This window comes from Nyctibius grandis, chromosome 2 (genome assembly GCF_013368605.1).
Source record: "Nyctibius grandis isolate bNycGra1 chromosome 2, bNycGra1.pri, whole genome shotgun sequence".
NCBI classification, from domain to species: Eukaryota; Metazoa; Chordata; class Aves; order Nyctibiiformes; family Nyctibiidae; genus Nyctibius; species Nyctibius grandis.
In genome coordinates this window covers 52,522,785-52,544,427 of record NC_090659.1, presented here as the reverse complement: position 1 = coordinate 52,544,427, position 21,643 = coordinate 52,522,785, and the positions used below count along the sequence as shown (strand labels likewise).

The window sequence follows — 21,643 nt, the reverse complement described above, 5'->3', positions numbered from 1 at the left end:
TTGCTGATACCTGCAGCGCAGTATTCATGCTGGAGGGGAGAAATGTGGTAAGTACTTCAGCTTTTCTGTAATACCTGTAAAACCAAAAGCTTTCCTTGAGAATCAAAGCTGAGATCTGGCAGAAAGCTGGAAGAAAAGCTAAAGAACCTGTAAATTGAAAAGTGTGCTTATAAAATCTGATGTGTAAGTAATTAGAAAAATATCCGAGTATGAAGATTCCTGGAGTATGTTTCTAATGCTGGCACTATGCTGGTTTCATTTCAACCTTTCACAAGTGCAGTTCCAGTTGTTTCAGTCGAATTGGTTTGTGCGTAGTTCATCTTTGATATAGTTAGGTCTCGTAAGGCCAGCTGTGCTGCTGAGGAATGATGACAATAAAAGGCCGAATTGCAGTGCCTCCAGCAAGCAGTTTGCTCTCCTTGGAAGCACGATGACAAAAATCTTCCGAAGCGACTCATTAGTCTGACCTCAGTCAAAAAGCTGACACACTTTAGCAAAAAGCGGCGGGTTAAAAAGTATAGGACAGGAAAGGGACAATCTATGGAGCTTAAAACAGGAGCGTGAGAGGATTAGAAATGTGAAGCTTATCACCTGGTGTTATAACTCAGATCGATTGCTTTTAGAGTAAATGGGTGTAAGCAGCTATAGGTAAATACAAGTTCCCAGACTTTACTGATCTGGACCTACTCTATTGTATCAAACTGGTGTTTCTAGTTTCTCGCACTTTAACTACCGAAAGATTTTACGAAGGTCAGAACTAACGAGTCTTTCCCTGCTGTGAATGATTTTGCAGGATAGGTGCCTTGTGAGTCCCTTCCCTACCATTTGGAGGATCTTTAATCTGCCTCTTCGGCTTAGGCTATGTCGTGCCTAATGTGGGAGCTGATGCTGTATGTGTTGTGGGTTCCTTCTGCCCCCCCCCCAGCCCAATCTCTTTCTGTTCCTAGCTGTGCATTTTTCATAAAACATGCAGGAGCTTGTCGGAGAGCTCTGTCTCTCTTAAATTTTGCTGAAATAAGGCAGAGGGTTTCTTATTAGAGACATTCATGTGGTACAATTATACAAAGCTAAAGCATGGTGCCCACATGAAGTGGACAGCCCCCACAGTGGTCATGTTGAATAAATCAGTTGGGGGAAAATCCCTAGCCAGGACTAGGGCATGTGGTTGTAGAATGAGTTTTGTTAGTATCACGTTCATTGGCTTCGTTAGTTCTGGTGTTACTGTTAGGAAAAAAATTTGTAAAATTTGAGTGATTTCAACAAGGAGCTATGAACATGTCAAAATGGACTGGTGTTTAAAGTGAGACTAGAGGCCCTCTTTGTTCAGAAATCTTAGTTTATTAATAATAGCCTACAAATGCCAAATTGGAGAACAGATTTCATAGTAGATAACTGTTTAAACTAGCTTCAGCTTTCAGACTTGATAGCAAGCAAAAATGAACCCTAGACACTTCAGATCTAAATGTATGTTAATAGTTTAATTACCTGCAGTACCAATTTAACTATGAAATTTGGGTTTTCTTTTACTAACTACCCCTAGATTGGATTCTTCTTTGGCTCTAAGCAATGCTTGGAGGAGATTCTTTGAATGTATTAGGGAAGTTTGATTAGATAGCAGTAACTCCTTCCCCTTGCCCCTCACCCCAGCCCGAGTATGTGAATGTAGTCCAGTAACCTGTTGCCAGTAATTAGTGCTAGATTCTGGATGTATGCCAGGGGAGTTGTAGGATAATGTACCTACAGTGAGAATGTTTTTCATTCATGTCGACTTAATAAATTGGGCACCAGTATGTTCCTGCCAAAGCTGGGCTGTTACACTTTGGGAATTCCGGTCCTGTGCCAGGGTGTAACTGGCATGGAGAAACACCATTGGAACAACTTTGTCAAACATGCAAAGACCTTTTTTCTTGATTCAGGAGTGGTTGTCCTGTTTTCTGCCTGGCCTGCTAAGCTTTTGCTAAGACTAGCCTGTAGTAGTTGTGCAGAGAGGAGCCTGGCAAGTGCGTAGCGATGGTTACTGCACTTCCTGTGTGCTGTGGTTCAGAGGATGTCCGAGGCAGAGGCAGTGTCTACGCTTGCAGGTTTTCATGAGCTTCATCAGAAGCGAAAGGTATTGGTTTTACATTATGATGGCAACAGATAGGATACAACAGGTTGGGCTGATGATTTAGCTGCCCTATAAAAGCAGGCTTCTCCTGTCTAGACAAGTCTAGACATGCAACTACTGTTAGCAATACCAGCTGTACTTTGAAGTATACACCAGTAGGTTAAGAATGGCGTTCTGAATTTGTGGAATATTTTTTCAGTTGTCACAATGTATAACAAAGATATGGTTTTGTTACACATCAGCATCCCAAGCACTGGGTAAAACGGGGAACTCTTGCTCAACAGAGCCTTTAGCACCCTGAATCAAGCCAGTAGTGATATTGTGGCGATGGTTAGGTGGGTGTTTGGGGGTAGTGCTTGCTTTTTGGTGGGTTTTTTTTTTTGTTTGTTTTGGTGGGGTTTTTTTGTTTTGGCTTTGTTGTTGGTTTTTTGGTTTTTTGGTTGTGGGTGGGGTTTTTTTTTGAGTGGAGAGGCTGCACGTGTAGTTCTCATTGGTTTGATTTTCAGCACTTGGCATTGAATGCAGTGTTTCTGTGCTGGACGAAGGTACTGAGATCCATAAGAACGTACTGAAATCTGGTAGAGGACTCAGCTGGCAATATCTCATCGGGTTAACCTGGAGGGAATGGAGTTCTTTGTGTTGGCTGCTGGGTGAATCAAACTGTGTTGGCAGCTTGAAAAGAGACCGTTCTGTTCTGTAAGTCTCCCTTCAGTCATCAGGCTGGGTGAGACTTCGTACAGTGTCTTGGATCGGTTTAATAGCTTTGCTGTTACAAGGGGAGAGAGAAAGAGTGGTCCTTTCTGGTTTCCTTTTCTGCTCTATTTACTTTGCTCTGTCTCATGTTCAGATTAAGAATATGTGATAAACTAATTCATCTTAGGGTGGCAGAAAATTAAATTTATCAAAGCTGTACTTTGACAAGCTAGGAAACTGAACAGCCTTCCCATGCAATTGACTGAGTTTTAGAGCTGGGCTAAGGGGGTGAGGAGTTGGGGTGGAGGAGGGAAGAGCAAGACTCTCCCCTTGGCTAAGTTGAAGAGATGCATTTTTATAATAGGGCCACAGCAAATTACAATTCCTGAAATGAATTTTTTTTATTATTTTTTAACCAGAATGGCTATAAAAATTGTAACATGTCTTCTGTCCTTAAGATGGATCTTTACTAGATGTGTTCTTTTCTCTCATAGGTGATATGTGAAGATTTGGGAATTGGAATTGTAGATTAAACATGCACAAATCAAGCTGGAGGCTTTTGTTTTTGTTCAGTATGGGTCCTGATCTCTCTCCTCAGATATCCTGCTGTATTGCAAAACTTGATTTGAGAAAGTTTTAAAAGTAGAATGTCTCTATAATTGCATGTGTTTGTGTGAAGAATGCATTGCCTGGAAAATGTCTGCTATACTTCCATTGGACCTGAAGCTACTTTTCACCATCTGAAACGTGGTAATGATACTGCATTGTTAAATGAGCATATCCTTCTTAATTCAGAAGAGCAAAATAATTTGAGTTTCGATTGTTTTTGTTAGTCTGAAGCTTAAGTCCAAAACTTTGAAGCCAGTTACTTCTACTATAAACATAACTGCAGAGAACCATTTGAACTTGCTATAGTCTGTCAACAGCTATTCACAATCGACTGTCTTTTATGGGAACCTTGTACTAACTTGGTTGCATTGTTTGGATTAAGCACTGGGCTATGTCTTTTCCATTGTGTATGTACAACTGTAAGAATGTCAAGTTATGCATTGTTGTTGTAACTTAATGGTTAAAAGCTCAAATTCCATAATAAATTATACAGACCTTTTAAAAAGCAATGTCTGAGAAGCTTGAGGGTTTTGTTTTCTTTGCTACATTTATGTAAAGGGATCTGAGACACTCAAGTAGCACAGCGCAGAAGCAGCTTAACTTCATGCTGGGTAGCGAAGGAGGAGAGCCTTCCTGCATGTTGTAGAGTTTTCCCCATGTAACCAGTACCTGTGTGTGGTGGGGTAACCTTGGCTGGCTGCTAGATGCCCACCCAGATGCTCTCATTCCCCCTCTTCAGTAGGACAGGGGAAGAAAATAAGATGGAAAAACTCATAGGTCAAGATAAGAAACAGTTACCAGTTAACCATCATAGGCAAAACAGACTTGATGAAGAATAATTTAGTGCTGTTTAAACATAGAGTAGGATAGTGAGAAACAAGGACCACATTAGAACTACCCTTCTTCCCAGGCTCAACTCTACTTTACTCCTGACTGTTCTACCTCTTCCTGCCCTGGGAGTGGTGGCAGGGGCTGGGGAAGGAAGGTGGTGGTCTCTGCTGCTGCTTCCTCACCCTCTTCCCCTGCTCCATCACAGGCTCCCTCCCAGGCACTGCAGTTCTTCAAGAACTGTTCCAATGTGGATCCTCTCCATGGGGTAGAGACTGCTCCAGTGTTATCACAGAGGTGCCACCAGCCTGGCTGTGCCCTGGGGTGGTCTGTTGGAGCCAGGTGGCACTGGCTGTGTCTGGCATGGGGCAGCCCTGGCCTCGCCTCAGAGAGGCCACGCTGCAGCCCCCTGCCCCTAACCTTGCCCTGTAAACCCAAGATATGGAAGTTTGGGAAACATGGCTCACCTTCCCTCCTAACAATGCAGAAGCATACACCAAATTCAGTAACAAGTTTTAATGTTTTCATCAGTGCACAGGGCTCTGAAATGAAGGGGATGTGCCAATTTTCCCAAGTAGAGGAATATATTATAGAAGTACCTATGATGATAAAATTGTAAGACTGTTTCTTGATTTATTTTTTTTTTAAGTTACAGGACAAATTCAGGATTGAGGATTTACGTATGTCAGTACAACTCAAGCAAATACTGTGAAGAGGCACAACAGCTAGGCTTTTGTGCTGTAGTATCATAGTAGCAACCTACTGGGTTTTTTTGGGGCAAGGCTTAAATTCTTTTAAAGTCATTCTGTAAACTGTAAGGTAGATTGCAATACCTTGAAGCAATAGTAATTAGTTTTCTGATGGAGCCTATTACTTCATTATAAGCTATAGTACTAAGTCCCAAACAAAAGCCTAAAATCTATATAAAGTGGTTTTTTTTTTTTTTAACCAAGTTTTTGGAGAGGGGTACTAGTACATAGAAGACAGTCAAATTGTACTTCAACTTTAGTAATGTAAAGCCTTCAATTACAAGTTCAGCACACAAGCTAGCTTAACTGTTGCTGCTAACAACAACTTAGAGCAAATGTCTTGGGTTTTAGAAGGAATGTCTAGAATTGGAACAGACCTTAAATAAATGCTACTTTAGTTGGCCTAATACGTTTTCACTCTGGGAAGCTATACAAGTCTAACCCCTAATGACCGGGGAACACTTCTCACAAGACTTCTTACCAAGAGATTGTGCTCCGTGAGATGAGAGATCGATGGGATTTTCAATCCAAGCAATTTAGCAACTTAAATTACTTGGCAAGAGAAAGCCAAAAGACAGTCTTGACTTTGCATTATTGATCTTTCACTTCATAAAAATTTGAAAAGCAGATGCAGATTTAAAACAGCTTTCATTTATCAAGCAGCATTACATTAGAACGAGCCTGCTTTTCAGTCTCAGGACTAAAATAACAGCAGCTATTCTACTATCAGCTTAAAATAATACTTCAGCAGACTCTGTCCCCAGTTTCCCCAACACCTAAATGCTATGCTTTAGAAGGAAGAGGCTACTTTAATTTTGGTAGCCACAGAGCAACTGCCTCTGCAAGTTTTGAAGTGAGAACAGGCTCATGACTTGGATTTTTTTTTTTATAGAAGAAATGGGACCATCTTTCCTCACTAAAACATTACAAGCATGAAATAGGTGTGGTACTTCAACTACTGATAGTGTGAGGCCAGTAGCCTGGAAAGATTCAGTGATCTTGAAAAGAAAGGGTACTGCTTTGAGCCTACAGCACCCAACACTTCCTTTCTGCCATCAGCGGTTAGCTTTTTCTAGACATCAACACAGGCTTTCCCTTACTCACTGAAAACAGCATGCATCAGCAGAAGTTGTACCCAGCTTCTAGAAGGTCTTACACAGTAAAGAATGAACTCACTCACCTTGGTACAAGTTGACTTTAGTTATTCACAAATGGTTTTGGACACAGGCAGGGACTGCCAGATTAATACTTAAATTTGCTGTGAAATGGCAAGTATCTTTTACATCCTCTCTGGAATTAGAGCCTGTAGTTCAGGATATGCATATGACGTACAGAGTTTAACCCATAGTCAAAAATAGCTTAAGTGTAAAGCCTGACACATTTCACAAACTCAAGCGTGTGTATCAGAAAAAGCATTATTTATTGTTTAAATGCATAAAATGCTATTTATAGTGTATTACATCATTAATCCAGTGATTTAAGTTTAAAATATACAATTAATTGGTACAGAACGCTGGCAAGGGTTTTTTTTTTTTGCCAGTGACACAGTGGTTTTATTTTGATGTTTTTGTCTCTGATGGATTTTCCCCCGTGTCTAGTGTCTTCAGCAATCTGAAAAGGCCAGCTGCTTCTCGTATCCGACTGAACTCAATGCAGAATGCTTGCACTTCTATAAACAAGTCCTGTACATTAATTATTTTGTTTCTGATTAAAGACTGAAGAAAGACACAAACAAGACGTACCAGCCGGTTCTGAAACAGAAGTGATATAGTTTCATAATCCAAATAAATGCTTACAACCAAGTCAGTTAAAGGACTGTTGGCCCTCAGCGGTGTAACTCTGGCATTTCAGGAGCAATTTAGCTTCAGCAGTAATCTTGTTCGCAAGCTTTGTAGGTGCTGCCCCTATTTTTCTACTTCCCATACTGCTACTCTATTTAAAAAAAACAGACTCCTCTGCTGTGTAGTACTGTACTTCTGGATACAGGAGCTTTCTCAAGATTAATCCCATGCACAAATGAAGCACCAGCTCTACATATGCACTGTACTTAATTTCTTTACGATATAGTCTCTGAAGTCAGAGAGAAGGGATCATAGCTCAAGACAATGCCATCACTAGGGTCTTGCTTAGTCTTATTTTATACAAGAACACCATAAAGAAAAATGAACAAGCTCCATATCTAAAAATTTGCCAGTCACCACGTGATTAAGGCACTCCAACTGGGAAGTGACAGCAGCAGAACTGATCCTGCAGTTGCTTTATGGGAAGCACTACACTACTGAATTAGCACATTACCCTCTTCCTCTACCTTAGGAGGAAAGACAGTGCCAGGGACACCTAATGCAAGAACACGCTTCAGAGCTCATGGCTGTGAGCTGTGATTTCCCGCCTGATCCAGTAAAAAGTTGGGATCTTGGAAGCGTTCCTCCTTCCTAAGGGCTGCTTAGGTAACACCTTGCAGAGCACGCTGGGAGCTGGGAAGTGGAAACCTCGGAACTGGCACCTACAATTTGTCATACACAGGTCCAGTCACTAACTGTCTGCTTTATACAGAGTACGTTCGTCCTCAAGGAGAAAAGCAGATCTTACTTTATCATTAAAGGGATCTCATAGTTCACATCATTGTGAGAAAGAGTTGGAACGCAAACCTTTCTCTAAAAGCAACTATATACGTGAACGATTATCAGACAGAACTGAGGGGATTTGATAATCAAGTGTCCAAAGTATTTCAGATTATTTAACTCTGAAAATAAGCTATCAACTATTCTCACAGGAACTGAGCTTACTACTGCAAAACTTGCTAGCTGTACCAAGAGAATTCAGAAATTGAACGTGTTATTTCCTTCACTGCAATCAAAAGGCATCACGTGTTTTCTCTGCAACACAAATTCGTTACAAGGGTAACTTCAATAATTGAGGAACATGAAACTCAGAACAAAAGTACCAATGCAAGATGCTGGCTGACTCCCAATCTCGAAGGATCGTACCTCTTTTACTTCCAATAGGAGTGCTGTTGTACTGTGCTTTTCAAACAAAACATCTTGTGTCTCAGTTGCTGTGAGGCCTCAACAGAGAATTAACAAATGTTAGATCTCACAAGCTGTGTGTGCTACTTGGTGATCAGTATGTGTTTCTTGACGCTCTGTTCGTTTTTGTCCCCAGTGTGCCCCAAGTACAGCTGCTATATGCTCTCAGCAGCCCCTTTGACCAGTGTCCTACTCTGTGGGCATATTCTCAGCTGCAGCCCAGCTCTGCTGCTATTTTCCTGTTCTGCTACCAAATGTAATAGACACAGCTATTCAGCAGATCACAGGTCAAGCCACTTGTGTATCTGGTGGAGTCCCAAAGCAAAGAAGCATCGGCAGCCACCAAAAGATAACAAATGGTTAGTCATCACCTGGAAGGGTACCGAGAACAAGACAGGGGGGGTTTTGCTGCTATCTAAAACCACACTGCACCCATATGCTATGTTTGGCACAAAATTTTTGTCTCTGCAGCTTAAGGATATAGAAGAGCTAGAAAAGGCACTAGAGGAGGATACCAAAAAAGCTTAAGGGAAAGGAACAGCTGCCTCATTGCAAGAGACTAAAGAGGTTGCAGTCCTTCAGCACTGAGAGGAAAAAGCTGAGGCAGGACTTGGTCAAGATTCACAAAGCCTTGGGGAAACTGAACCTGGAACTGTTTTTCACCAATGATGTATCCAAGAAAACAAGTTCTACTGGGCACTTGGTGAAACCAGCAGATCAGTTTAGGATAAAAGGAAGTACCTCACACAGCATGAAAACAACCTTGCGTGCCAAAGGTGTGGAAACCTCCCCAGGGATAAAAGATCCTTGAAGTGGCTACAACTTGCATGCTAGTACTGAGGAAGTATGATAGGCTTGGGAAGCAGAGAGTATGGTGTTAGGAAGATTGAAGACAGAAGGTTTTTAGGTCTTTGAGGAGATCTGCAAGCTGTTGTAGGTTGGTAATAGTCACGATCGAAGGGCAAGACTTCCACGTGAGTTTTGTAACATCACCTCAAAGATCTGGAAGTTGTGGGCACACTTATACAGAAAAGAAACTTGAAGCTCAAAACTAAGCATAAGGCAAATATCTAATGCTGGAGGTGAAGAAAAGGCACCCTGAGTGACAGATAAACCTTTTCCACATAAGGACCCGAGTTAGATAAAAACTGCAGTTTTGCCAGGAAGAAGTGTATTATTTCTACAGAAAAACAGGGAACAGTAATTGCCTGTGAAATCTCATAAGAAGGTGAAGAAACATCTGTTGAACACTAAGAAGAACTGCATAGTGCATTAGGGAAAAAAAATGTGCCTTTGAAATAAAGACACAGTAAGACAGAATAACTTATTGCTATCAGCCTTACAAAAATCTCATATTACACAGAGCAATATATGGGACCCTTCTTCCTAACCAATTTACTGAACTACTCACCTGCATATATTTGTCTTTAATCTGTTCACAGGTGGAGATACAGTTGGAGATATAAAGATGAATAAATTCAGGTGGGAGATCAACTGCAGTAGTAAGCCTGTTCAAATTAAAAATATCCAGCAGTTTATGAAGCCATAAATCTAGTGATTCCATTGCAAAACAAGTTAATTAAACCTGTGATATTACTTTATTCCCAATCATGTCATACAGAGCTGATTTCTGACAGCTTCCACAGACATATTTCTAATCATTTAAGTTTCTTCATTACGAGCCCAAAACCTTTTTTTTGTAACTCTGACACAGTGCAAAGGCTGAGTTCAATTGGTTTCTAGTATATTTGACATACCTACAAACATTTGCTATCCATTACACAAATGAGTCAATGATAAGAGTTTCCAATTTACAATTAAGTCCCCAAGCTGTTCGAGTATCAAGATACTTCTACAATAAGCACTGCAGTACAATTTTGCTTATTCATATTTGAATTTCAGGTACTAAATCTAGATGCTGAACTCCTTCCTTCAGTATACAACTGGAACAACTCCTTTGTTGAGGCAAAAGATCAGTTTCCTTAGTTCTTTCCGATCCAAACTTTTTGTCCTAGGAACTGAAACAATATGAATATCTACAGCTCAAATAAAAGAGACCCTGACTAGATGGAAACGTTAACTGGAGATTAATGATGCACGATAATCTCAGAAGCTTCTCACTACAGAAGAACTGGAGAACTATTGCAATGAATATTATTAGTGTATTTTTAAGAGTTAACAGCAAAGCACACGTATTTGTGGTTGAACAATAGTGACTACTAAAGTATTTGAGCTGCCACTGTTTCTTAATTGAAAAAGCAATACAGCTCTCAAGGTTTAGGTAACAACATACATTAAATGCAGAACTGCCATACAGTTACAACAGAATTTGACCAAAGTAACTCTAATCACAGTACTATCTGAAGTAGTGGAAGAGGGGGACAATAGAGAAAACAGTGCATGTTTTAGACATTTCAGTTTCAAGTTTTTGTCTTATTTCACTTAAAAATCAGTGTCTCCCTGTTTGCACTGACAGTCATTCTGCAGTCTGAGAAAAGTTGTTCCTAGGGTAGTTATGCTGTGGGAGAACCAGCATGCCTGACTGGTGGTGTCGCTATCCTGGACAGCAGTAAAAGCTCTTTTCTTACCACTACTTCTTCATGTCACATCATTAGCCCAACTTCAGGGCAGTAACTGCTGTCAGTCTGCACCAGTAGGGAGGGATTTCTTTCAGAAACAAAATCTTTCTTTCCTCAAATTATATTTAAGGTGCAATTCAACTCCGCTGCAAAGAGATTGCTAAACAAGGCTGATTTGGTAGTTCACATTCAGTAACTGCCAAGAAATGGAAGAAAGTAAGCGGGAGAGATGTACTTTTGTAGCTTGTGGGTATCAGCTGTCTGAGAAGTTTTCCCACTGAAGGGGCTAGCATTCTGTTAAGAAAATGGGTTGTACCTACATGCAGAAGTTATTCCCAACGAAGACAGGGCACGAACATAAAGCAGGATGGCTATTTAACAATACCACCTTTTGCTCACTTAAGCCGCATCAAGAATGTGAGTTGTGTTTAAGCAGATTAGCTGTGTAGCAATAAACTTTTTGTGGAGGGTTCTCAATAACTGCCCTTTGTCCCACTGTAGTCTTCCACCTTCCGCACAAGCATACCTCAAGAAGGATCAAAATTAACATTTCCAGATATCCTAACAAAACATAACTGCTACCTCAGTTGAAAGAGAAGACAGAAGCTAGAGATGAGGCTCATTTTTAGATACGCAAAAAAAAAATGTGAATTCTTCATCAGGAACGACTGGATTGTGACCCGTTAGAGGGTGTGACAGTCACTACAGTGACAAAACCATACACGTCCAGTAACTGCTCATCTTCGCAAGCCAGTGACTAAACTTACAGCTTCCTGGGACATAGGGCATGTACTTGCTAGTGAAATTCATAAATTAACCAGGAACCTGATGTGTGAATAAAGCTTTAGACATACTATAGATTGCAGTGACAGACTGCCTTAAGTGATACCTATTTTAAATAGTTTTCAGCTGAACATATCAAACAGTTCGATAAAATGATTTTCTAGTAATTATCAACATCAGCTGAAGTTATCCACAGCACAATACGTATTTCCCAGTTCTTTTCAAAGTAGAAACACGTTGCTAATATTAGAGATTAACACAGCGGTTTCTTTGAGTAAGCCTCTTCATTCTTGGAGCAGGGACTGAAAGATGAACTAGTGTAGCACCTGTGCAAGAAGTGTGCTTTTTTACCATACCTAATATGGTAAAATATGGTATGTTATGAATAATTAATATAAATCATATGAAATATTTTCTATTTTAATGAAAATTAATTATATAAAATTATAAATTATTAATATAAAAAGTAATATATATGCCTCCATGATCACATCTTTCTGCTGGGAAATTGTGGAAAGTATGGGGTTTTTTTCCTGTTAAGCAGTTTTGCTGCTACTAATAGGAAGCTGTTAACATTACAGTAATATTTTAAAATAGCACTGCTGTAAAAAGGAACTTAAAAATTGGTAGCTTTCTCTGAACTTAACACTGAAGATGTTTGAGAGGCTCAAATCTTTATTACCAACCCACAGCTAACTTTACAAACTTAACCTGGACTAAAATAAAAGAGTTTTTTCTTTAACTACAGGCACTACCAATAAGGAACTACATAAAAAGCAAGTAAAGCGTTTATGAAAGAAAAAGACTTAGACAGTCCAGTAGTCATAGAAAGCTACAAATCTGTAGCCCTCTCTTCCTCTGCAGGGTTAATCAGAGCACACTAAGCTTAAGTCTTATTAAATAAGAGAATATTAAAAAAACAAAACAACATGAACAGCATAGAAAAATTGAAAGGGAATGACAGTTTGATACTCTTTTCCTTCACTGTAATCTGACTAGTCATTTCTTCAATTCCTGTTACTTTTAATGGTCTTTGGAACGCATCCAAATACAGCCCTGTGGCCAGCCTCACAATCACTTAATAACTGTTCAGTTCTTTTACATACGTAAGGGAACTTTCTTACGTTTGAGATAGCACTCACCGATTTACAACTTCCATTGAATGTAAGGACATATCCATGTTGACCAAGACAGAAAAATACTCTGTTATCTGACTAGACTGCATCAGTTTCAGCAACATTTCTATAGCTACTAAAGGATTGTTTTCGACCAGGTCTGGCAATTTGGCAGGAGTGAGACCAATATGGTAAACAAGCTTGGGGTCCTTTTCCAGTTCTCCAAGGAGCTGTAAAGGGAAAAAAAAAAAAAAAAAAAGACTCAGGGTTGTGGGTTTTTTTTTCTTAACTATTCACATTACTGCTTGAAGAAGCTGCTATAATACATTTAAGCTACAGGAGAATGATAACCCTTTAGATTTAGGCATCTCTATTGAAAGACACTGGAGGTATACTTTAAAATTTCTACGTAAAGGCAACTGTGCCCATAAAACCTTTAATAAGGTATTTAGTGGTCTTTCATGAGTGAGTGGCAAGGAAGGGAGGAAAAAAAAAAAACCCACGAGAAGTTTCAGCCTTCTTTAGTTTCCTGTCCAGCAGAAGGAAACCTCAATTTCAAGTTCATTGTCAGAAAAAGTTCTGCAAATAAAGGATGTTTTATAGTGCAAGCCTAATGATTATCAAAAAAGCCCACTAAAATCAGGGGTAATACTATCAAATTGCAGGGGGGAAAAAAAAAAAAAAACAAACGAACAAACAACAGTGTTGGCATTTCTGAAATAATTACTTACCAAAAGCTTCCACAGAAGCACAAACAACTCTGTTATAACAAGATTTTTCCATGCAGAAAAACATTAGTGCCACTTACTGATCAGCTGTAACTAGGTCCAGTCAATGCTATGAAGTTTAAAGATTTCTTCCTTATTCACACAAGCCCAAGTCAAAACTCTTGGGTTTTTACAATTCAAAGTACTTGGAGCTTGCTGAATCCAAACACAGATTAATTAAAGTGATCCAAGTTTTCTTAAATACATGAGTTAATAGCTTGTTAGAAAATAATTTTAGACAGAAAAAGTGAACAATACTTACCTGTGTTTGCTGCGGAGAAGTCAAGGGACTTTTAAAAGCTTTTGCCATGATTCTTTTTATCTCAACTCCAGTGCTGTTCTTAACACACATTGACTTATCCCACTGAATTGTGTGATCTGGCTCTATTGGATTTAACCATGCCAATTCATCCTCACATATATGGAGTGGAGGTGGGGGTCGAATAAACTCTGGTCGAAAGTGACCTAAAAAGGCAACAGCATGAAATGTTTTCTAAGCTCCAGGTATTCAGTTTTCTATCAATACAAAAAGAAAAACCCTGAAGCTCCCATTTCTTTAAGCTATTATAACACTGAGAACAGCACTATGGTCTTATTTGCCTCCGAGACAAACATTATTTCTGACTTTTAGTGATGGTGTTACATCAGTCTGTTTTTCCTCTTGATTCATATTGCTAAGTTACAGATTCTACCATTGTCTTTTTTCCTTCCACAGTAACTGCTTGCTTGGAAGGTGTTAACAGCCAATGCAGACCTTAGTGTGGGGGACTAAGATCTGAAGGGCATCAGACACAGTGTTTTAGCCAACAGATGACACTGCTAACAGCTTGAAGACAGACTCCAGATTTTTAAAAGCCTGGAAATGCGAACACCATGGAGTCTGATCTGGAGACAGCCTGACACAGTTTTGTACTGTTTCATTCATCTTCATTCCCATTTCATACCTTGAAAATACTTCTGAATTACATTATATTTCATCTGAAGAAGTATAGCAATATAGCACGTCATGAGTTACAGAAACAAAGATGTGAAAATGCACATACTTTCTATAGGAGGTTTTGGTCCACTCACTAAGGCTTCCGTGATCTGGGAGGCAACGGAGCTGTCAAAACCAGAGTTGGAAGAATCTGGGTCAGGATCACTGAGAATGCTGGGGAAGCTGGCCTTGCTCTGCGTTGGCAACTCGGACTGACGTTCTGAAAGAAGACCAGTCCATAATATTAAAGCATAAAATTGAAACAGAGATGCCTGGAATACTAAAAGCAGTGAGAAAAAATTACCTTTAGAGAAGAACTAGCTTAAAAAAAAAACAGATAACATCAAGATGAAATTTAGTACTGTGTCAGGCAGCTAGTACTCAGAGTGCCAACTGACAGGTGAGGGACAGAGGCATGAAGCAAGGACAAAGAAGAAATAGAAATTAATCTGAAACATAGTCTTGACTTTAGAAAAGGCAAATAACTGATGTAATCTGCATCTAAAAGCACATTAGCAGATTCACATGGTATTCCCGAAAGAGTTCACATGCTGTATCTAGTTTTGCAATCTCTTCTTCTCGGAGCAGGGAAGTGAAAAATCCACAGAGATACATTTACAGACTCCGCAACGATAATGGTCATACTAGAGCTGAAGTCAGATATTCAAACTTATCCAACACCTTTCAGTGGCATCGTGTAACCTACTTTTGCATTCACTGTCAAGCTACAGCAAGTGCTTGTGTGGAAAAAGATGAAATTTAATTATTATGTGATTTTACGTACATTGTCATTAAAGCAAACCTGAGAGGAGCTGAAAGTGTCCCTTTAAGGACCAAATTACAGAAGATAAACAAGTTACATAAAAATAATATTAAATTTAGTATATACAACTGGAGACTTGAAGAAACTGGCCAAAAAGAAACTATGTGACTCAATGCTTGCATCGTCAGATTTTTAGGTGTTCATCTGTCGCTCTTCTGTATCTGAAGACTTAATGTCTGATCTTCTGTATTCTCTGTATTATTTTGAGAGATCATGTTTTCCATTGCTTTGGCAAAAAAACAGAACAAACCCCAACAGACAAAAACCATAAAAACCCACTACAGAACACCACCTTACACTCCTCCCCCCCTCCTCCATAGAGGACATTAAGCAGCAGATTAAGCCTTAAGTAATCTGACATCCAAAATTGTTTGTATCACACAAGGAATCCCTTGAAAAAGTTCCACATGAAACTAAACACAACTCCTTTTCCTGACTAATTGAGTGTAGCGCTGTCAGATTTGGTATACGGTCCCTACCACTTCTAAGCAAAGTGTGATTGCTCCTTTTTATGTAGCCACGTGACCCTTCCCAGCTTCCCATGCACGTGAACTCTGTTTCACGTGACTCCAACCAAATCCATGAGAGACGCTGAGAGTGCGAAGGATCATCAAAACAAAGCACCACTCATTGCTAATTTCTTTTTTAGCTTTCCGTCCTACTTTATCCACTTATTTCAGGTCATGCAAATATTTGCATATACGCTCACTGAAGCAGCTCAGCAGGGTATGTTTTTCTGTCAAAGGCAAAAAGTAGCATACTTTTCAGTTGTTTTCAAAAAAAAACCAACAAAACAACTTTAAAGTCAAAGTCCAAATGAGCTGTTTTATAAAACATGTCTTTGAGTTTATAAACTGTTTCAAACTCCAGCGTGACAGTACTTTCATCTAGCCACTGAACAGAAGGGTTGATTTCTGTGGAAAAAATAGATATTGGGTGTCTTTTTTCAGTCTTATTTATAGTCTAGAACTTCAATCTATCAGTCGGTAGAAGTAAATCACTGATTTGTTTGTATCCCCATAATTGCAAATGATTAATGATGCTTAATTAGAAATACAAAAGTTTAAGATACAGTCCTTCACTGATTTTAGAAGCCTGCATGAGCCCTTAGGTATATGCATTGATGCTCAAAACCTCACCCTCACTGCTTCACAAATTAGGGCTCGATCAACAGTTTCAAGAAAGCAGAAGCAAGAATTAGAACACACTGATTTAACAGGAAAGAACACAGCATCCTAAACTAAGACATTTAAATTTTTAAAAAATTGAACTGAAAACAATCACTTAGGTTCCCTTATGGAGCTAATTTTTTTTCTTTTTACAGGTAAAAGGAAACTCCCCTTGATTCCTAAAGGAAGGCTCTACAATGTATTATGAACTTAACTTTAACACAGGTCAATTACTCCGAGATCAAATAAGGGTTAGCAGACAAACAGTTAGGAGCACTTTGCCAGAAGACCCAACCCTGCAACTAGGAGAAAGTGACATTTTTGATACGGTAACACACCAGATCAACAAAAACAAGTTATAGGGAGAGACTGAGGCTTGAATGAACTTTCCGTAGACCAAAGGGAGAAGAGAACAAAGCAAGTTTTAATACTCATTCCTAAGATGCTCTACTCCAACATCATGCTTTTAGGGGGAAAAAACACAAAACAAAATAAAAACCACAACAAACAACAATAACGAAAAGAAAACCACATCCAGAAAAACCACCATACAGTTGGCAAGTGAATTGTCACAATGAGCTCAAATTCAGAAGACAAGCCAAGTATTTTTTCCTCCCTTTAAAAAAAAAAAAAAAAAAAAAAGGATTGGTATGATACAGTGATTGAAAAAAGTTAATTTTGCAGGTATATTCTAAAGCAGGCCAAAATCATCCTTCTCTAAGTAGCCCTGAATTCATCTTGGGGACTACAATTTTGAAGGGCCACCAAGTCTTACAGCTGTTATGTTCCATGAAATGTGGGGAAAGGGTGTAAATGCAACCCCTTAAACATTGTATCTAACCACAAGTGCTTAGATACACTGTCAGCAGCACAGCTTCATCATGCATATTGAAAAATCAGGAGAAATATACTGAAAACTTCTGAAAAATTCACAGACCACCTGGAACATAACAAACAATACAGAGTCAAAAAGCATCACAATATTAAAATGAGCAAAAGACTTATCTTCTAAGAAAGTGATTAGAAAGCAGACATTTATTCTAGGGACCTACAGCAAGAAGCCCAAGAACGACAGCATGAAGCTTTTTCAGATGCAGCTTGTTTTGTTACATAACTCCTTCAACTGCTTGTGAGCAATTAATTATGCACGTTTACTGTCTTATGTAAATAATGATACAAGCACATCTTACAGGGCTTAATTTTGCAAAGCGCCATTAATGACTCTGTACTGTACTTTAAGCCATCAGTGTCTTCTATTTTAAAAAAGGACAAATTAAAATGCATGACCTAGAGTACCCATCCACACAACTACAATTTTGAGGTTCTCTACATGTTTTATTTTTAATGAGAACAAACTGTTCAGAAGGCAAGCACAGTACCAAGGGGGAAACAAATAAAAACAAATGAAAAAACTCCAGGCTTCTTTAAGGCACCACATATGCCTTATGCTAAAAATCACAAGTTACCCTCAAGCTTCACAAAATCTGAATTCACGAAAGTATTCTAGAAAACACAGACAGGATGAACGGAACAAGCAGCAGAAGGGGTTTTTCCCCCCTTGAAGGTACCTTAGAGTATTCAATTTGCATTTTCAAACGACCCCACAGTCTGTAAATAGCAGCAAAGGAGGACACCAGAGGACATTTGCACTCTGTGAACAAGGGACAGTATACCACAGCGTAACAAGCCAGTGACAGATTCTACAGGAAAAAAACAAAAACAAAACCAGAAAAAAATGACGACACCAAGAGACAACTGCAGGATGTAGAAAGCATAGTTAGTGCCTGACCTCAGAGCAGTAAACCACATTGCACAGATAGGGAAGTGGGATGGTCAGTTTTAAAGTGAGTAGGTCCATTTGCACATACCTAGGAAAAAACCCCACTATATTTTGCTGTCCAAACTGGCTCCTTGTTCCCAACAATATTTTCATATTTCAGATTAGCTCCAGATGTGACTCATCAGTCAATGTGATCAGAATAATCATGTGTCTGCTCCTTTTCTCCTGTCAAAGGATAAGCATCACATTGCTTTTCTTTTCAATCTAGTAAAAGTAGACCACCTTCCCACTTCTGAGCTAATGCTGTAAGATCCGACTGTATTTTGTAAAACTGAAGATATAATTGTAACAGCCAATATGCCAGGTGCAGCTGAAGTACTGGTATGTGACAGTGTGACAGTTATGCTGTGTTCTCTCATACTAGAAATGCTGCAGAGAATGAAATGGATAAAAATGCACCAAAAAAAAAAAACGAAAAAAGCTTTAGATGAAAATCTTCCAGTATTTACAAAATGTTCTCATGCTTGAGGCAGTGACATACATGCTTAAAAAGCTGCTTGTTAAGCAGGATAAAACAGTTAAGATGTAATCTCTCGTTGAACCTTCACTATGTGCTTGAACATGGATTTGAAGACCCTAAAGTGTAGTTCAACCTTTTTCATATTTAGGATAGACAAGAGCGTTTCTCAGGAAACTCATAGCCACATTACAATTAGCATTTCCATTCATAATTGAACTACAGCTGCAATTCTTCCTTACCTGCTAATGCCAGCTGAAGCCCACTTATATCCACTGACTGGGCCATGTTCCCCACGTCCATTGAAGCAATCTGCCGAGGAGTCTTCTTGAACAGTTCTCTAGGGGGGGCCAACATCAGCTGAGAAAGAAAGAATTTTTCTGGAGGAGTTATGGGAGGTAAGAAACCTGCAGAGACACAATGAAAAACAATCCCTGATTTTTAAGGCAGCAGCATTAACGGTTTCCATATGCTTCACGTAGAAGAGCAAAAATAAAACGCACACTAACGTGTTATTTATGGCAAGATCAGCGCAACTGGTGAGTCCTTGTGAGTACATAAAACACTGCTACCTACTCAGCTCCTAAAGCGATGCAGAATACAGCGTTACACTGATCGGTATCGTGCATCCTGACATGCAACATCTGACGCTAAATCAGTCACAGCAGGTTGTTTACATGCTTCCCAATAGACAACTAGTGAGCTATTAGATATGACCAGACATTGCAATTTATACTCTAAGTTATAAAAGTAATTTATTTTAGACACTGATTTACCCACCGCTGTCACGCTTGTATTTACTGAAGCGGGAAAAAGAGTTTCACGCTCAGGTATTTCTTCAAGAGGTTTGTTTCACAGCTTCGAAGCTGCCAAAAGCCCCCTGTTACCTCCAGGTTTCTGTAACGCTTTCTCCCAACAGTCCCGTGTTACGCTCCGACCAAGTGCCCCGTCCCACACCGAGCCTACACCCGCTCGCCGCGAACAAGTCCCACCGCCCCTTCCAAACCCGGAAAGCGCAAAGCGACCGGCGGGAAGCCAGGACCGGGCAGTGACAACGAAGCCCCAGCGGTGCCTCCCCGCCGGGAGCCCCGGGGAGAGCTCCTCTCCCCGCCACCCCCCGCCGCCGCCGGGACGCACCTGAGAGCGGCGTGCGCTCCGCCTCGTCGCCGCCGCGCTCGGGCGCGGGGTTGAGCAGGTGGGCGAAGACGGCGGCGAAGGGGTTGGCGGCGAGGGGCTCGGTGCGGTACATCTCCCAGAGGAGGTAGAGGGCGGTGAGGCGCTGGGCGGGGCTGGGCAGCAGGTCGGGCTGCTGCAGCAGGAGGACGAGGACGGAGCCGAGGCGGAAGTGCTCGGCCTTGCCGAAGTAGTGGTGGAAGGCGCTGGAGAGGCCCTCGAAGGTGCTGCCGCCCGCCTCCTCCGACACGATGCTCAGCAGGCTCGACAGCTCCTTCGGCGACAGGCTCATCCTGCCGCCCGCCGGCCCGCCGCCCGCCGCTCCGCCCGACTCGCCCGCCTCCGCTCCCACCTGAGTGCCGGGCGCCGGGCTACCCCCGCCCCCGGGCATCCGCTCCGGCCCAGCCCGGCCCCACCGCTGCCGTAACGCTGCTGTCGCGCCGGCCCCGCTTTACGGCGCGGCCGTAAGGCGACCGGGCCGTTCCGGCGGGGCGCCGGGGCGACAAGGAGGCGCGCACGCCATTGGCCGCGCGGCGGGGAGTTGCGGTCCCGCCGCCGTCCCCGCCTCGCGGAACGGGATTGGCCCGAGCCGTCCGGCGGGGGCGAGACGGGCGCAGGCGATTGGCTGCCGCCGGGCGGCCCCGCGCGCTCCCGTGGGGCCGGGCCGGGCCGGGTCGGGGGCGCGGCGGCCGGTAGGGCCGGCAGGGGGAGCCCGGCGGCGCGCGGCTGCAGAGGGCCCGCTCCCCGGCCGCGCGCGGGGGTGGCGGTGCCACCCGAGATGGCGGGGCGGTGGCGGCGGGGCGGGGGGGGCCGGACCTGCCCCCCGAGAGTGACGGGAAGGAGAGAGGCGCCGCGGCCGTGCGTCGGTCCGCGGCCGTCGCAGCCTCCCTCGCCTCTGGCGACAAACGGGGGGGGCCGGTGTGCGTGTCCTCCCGCCGCTGCCTCTGCCCGGCCCAAGGGCGCCCTGCAGGGCTGGGTTCCGCGGGGGCTGCCGTGATGGGGTTCCGCGGAGAGCTGCCCGCTTTGCTGGTGGGGTTCTCGGCAGCGCCGAAGGACGGTGGGCCGCAGTGGTGGGCGGCTGGAAGTCGGGATGGAAGAAGGTCCCTGTTCAGTGCGATGGCCTGTTGCACCAGCTGACCTTATGGAGGGGCATCTGGAGGGACAGCAGCACACAGGCTTCTCAGGCATGGCCTGAAGAAGCGCTAAGGGCGTGGCCTGGAGGAAGAGCTTTCTGTGATACGTGCTGAGAGAAGAAGGGCTTGCAAAATCCTGAGAGCAGACCCTGCTTCTGCTGTCTGATTCTTCTAGCGCTGGTACTCCTCCCAAGTCACCCAGCCGAGAAGCCCCTGGCTTTCCAGTTAGCCACGCTGGTGTGAGAGATGGGATTCAGTTTCTAAAATAATATAAATTTAAAGCTAGTGTTCTGAATACAGATCAAGTAATAGATATGTTCTTTAATTCACATTTTCAATTGGAAAGAAACCAAGATCTGAGAGGTGTAAAGGCTTCACGTACATATACAGACGTTAAAAAATGATGACTTTGGAAAAAAAAACAGGGTCTGTAGCCATGGGAGGTGTGATCTGAAAGCCTTGTTGATAGAGCAGCTGCTCACCAGCTGACTAGATCACAGTGAGAGGTCTGCTCGCAAGATATGCAACTAGTAATAGTAAAGCAGATGGAAGAGGATGCCAGTGAGCTTCCTACCATGGCCAATGGATTCAAGGAAACAAAGGAGTCCTTGGAAGTTCGGGCCAATTTAGAATTTTCTAACAACTGCAGCAAGGACTTGAACTGTAAGATTTAGGAAGAAGATCAAAGGATTGCAAATTGGTGAGGAAGTAATCTGTGTAGGTGTGCGGGAGGGCTGACTGGAGAACTTGGGAAAGCATGGACATGAACAAGAGCTTTCCACCCTTACTTGTGATGCATAGAGAGAAGAAGTTGAA

The 21,643-nt window shown here is 42.0% G+C and overlaps 1 protein-coding gene and 1 non-coding gene across 3 annotated transcripts; one reads left to right on the top strand and one right to left on the bottom strand.

Moving 5' to 3' along the window:
- The first annotated feature begins 357 nt into the window (after positions 1-357).
- Positions 358-473, top strand: LOC137660701 (small nucleolar RNA SNORD89). The gene has a single exon (XR_011047765.1). It is a non-coding gene; the product is annotated as a small nucleolar RNA SNORD89 (small nucleolar RNA).
- Positions 474-6,383: 5,910 nt separating this feature from the next.
- On the bottom strand, positions 6,384-20,216 carry CNOT11 (CCR4-NOT transcription complex subunit 11). Of its 2 annotated transcripts, XM_068424437.1 has the most exons (8): positions 19,659-20,216; positions 18,764-18,928; positions 14,300-14,452; positions 13,519-13,721; positions 12,517-12,719; positions 9,424-9,520; positions 7,974-8,050; positions 6,656-6,737 (listed from the first exon to the last, which is right to left on the bottom strand). In XM_068424437.1, exons 1-7 carry the CDS (start codon positions 20,083-20,085, stop codon positions 7,979-7,981), a joined length of 1,320 nt encoding a protein of 439 aa, XP_068280538.1. In that variant the 5' UTR covers positions 20,086-20,216; the 3' UTR covers positions 6,656-6,737; positions 7,974-7,978. The 2 variants fall into 2 exon arrangements, with proteins under 2 accessions (XP_068280529.1, XP_068280538.1); XM_068424428.1 differs by lacking the exon at positions 7,974-8,050 and having other exon boundaries at positions 6,384-6,737; positions 19,659-20,214.
- Positions 20,217-21,643: the final 1,427 nt, after the last annotated feature.

What these genes read in the sequence shown, in the direction of transcription:
- CNOT11 (XM_068424428.1), bottom strand. Translation starts at nt 20,085, where the DNA reads ATGCCCGGGGGCGGGGGTAGCCCGGCGCCCGGCACTCAGGTGGGAGCG. An exon ending in GGAGCGCACGCCGCTCTCAG is followed by an intron (nt 18,929 to 19,658) that starts GTGCGTCCCGGC and finishes GTGTCTCTGCAG; the next exon opens with GTTTCTTACCTCCCATAACT. An exon ending in TTAAAGACAAATATATGCAG is followed by an intron (nt 6,738 to 9,423) that starts GTGAGTAGTTCA and finishes CTTCTGTTTCAG; the next exon opens with AACCGGCTGGTACGTCTTGT.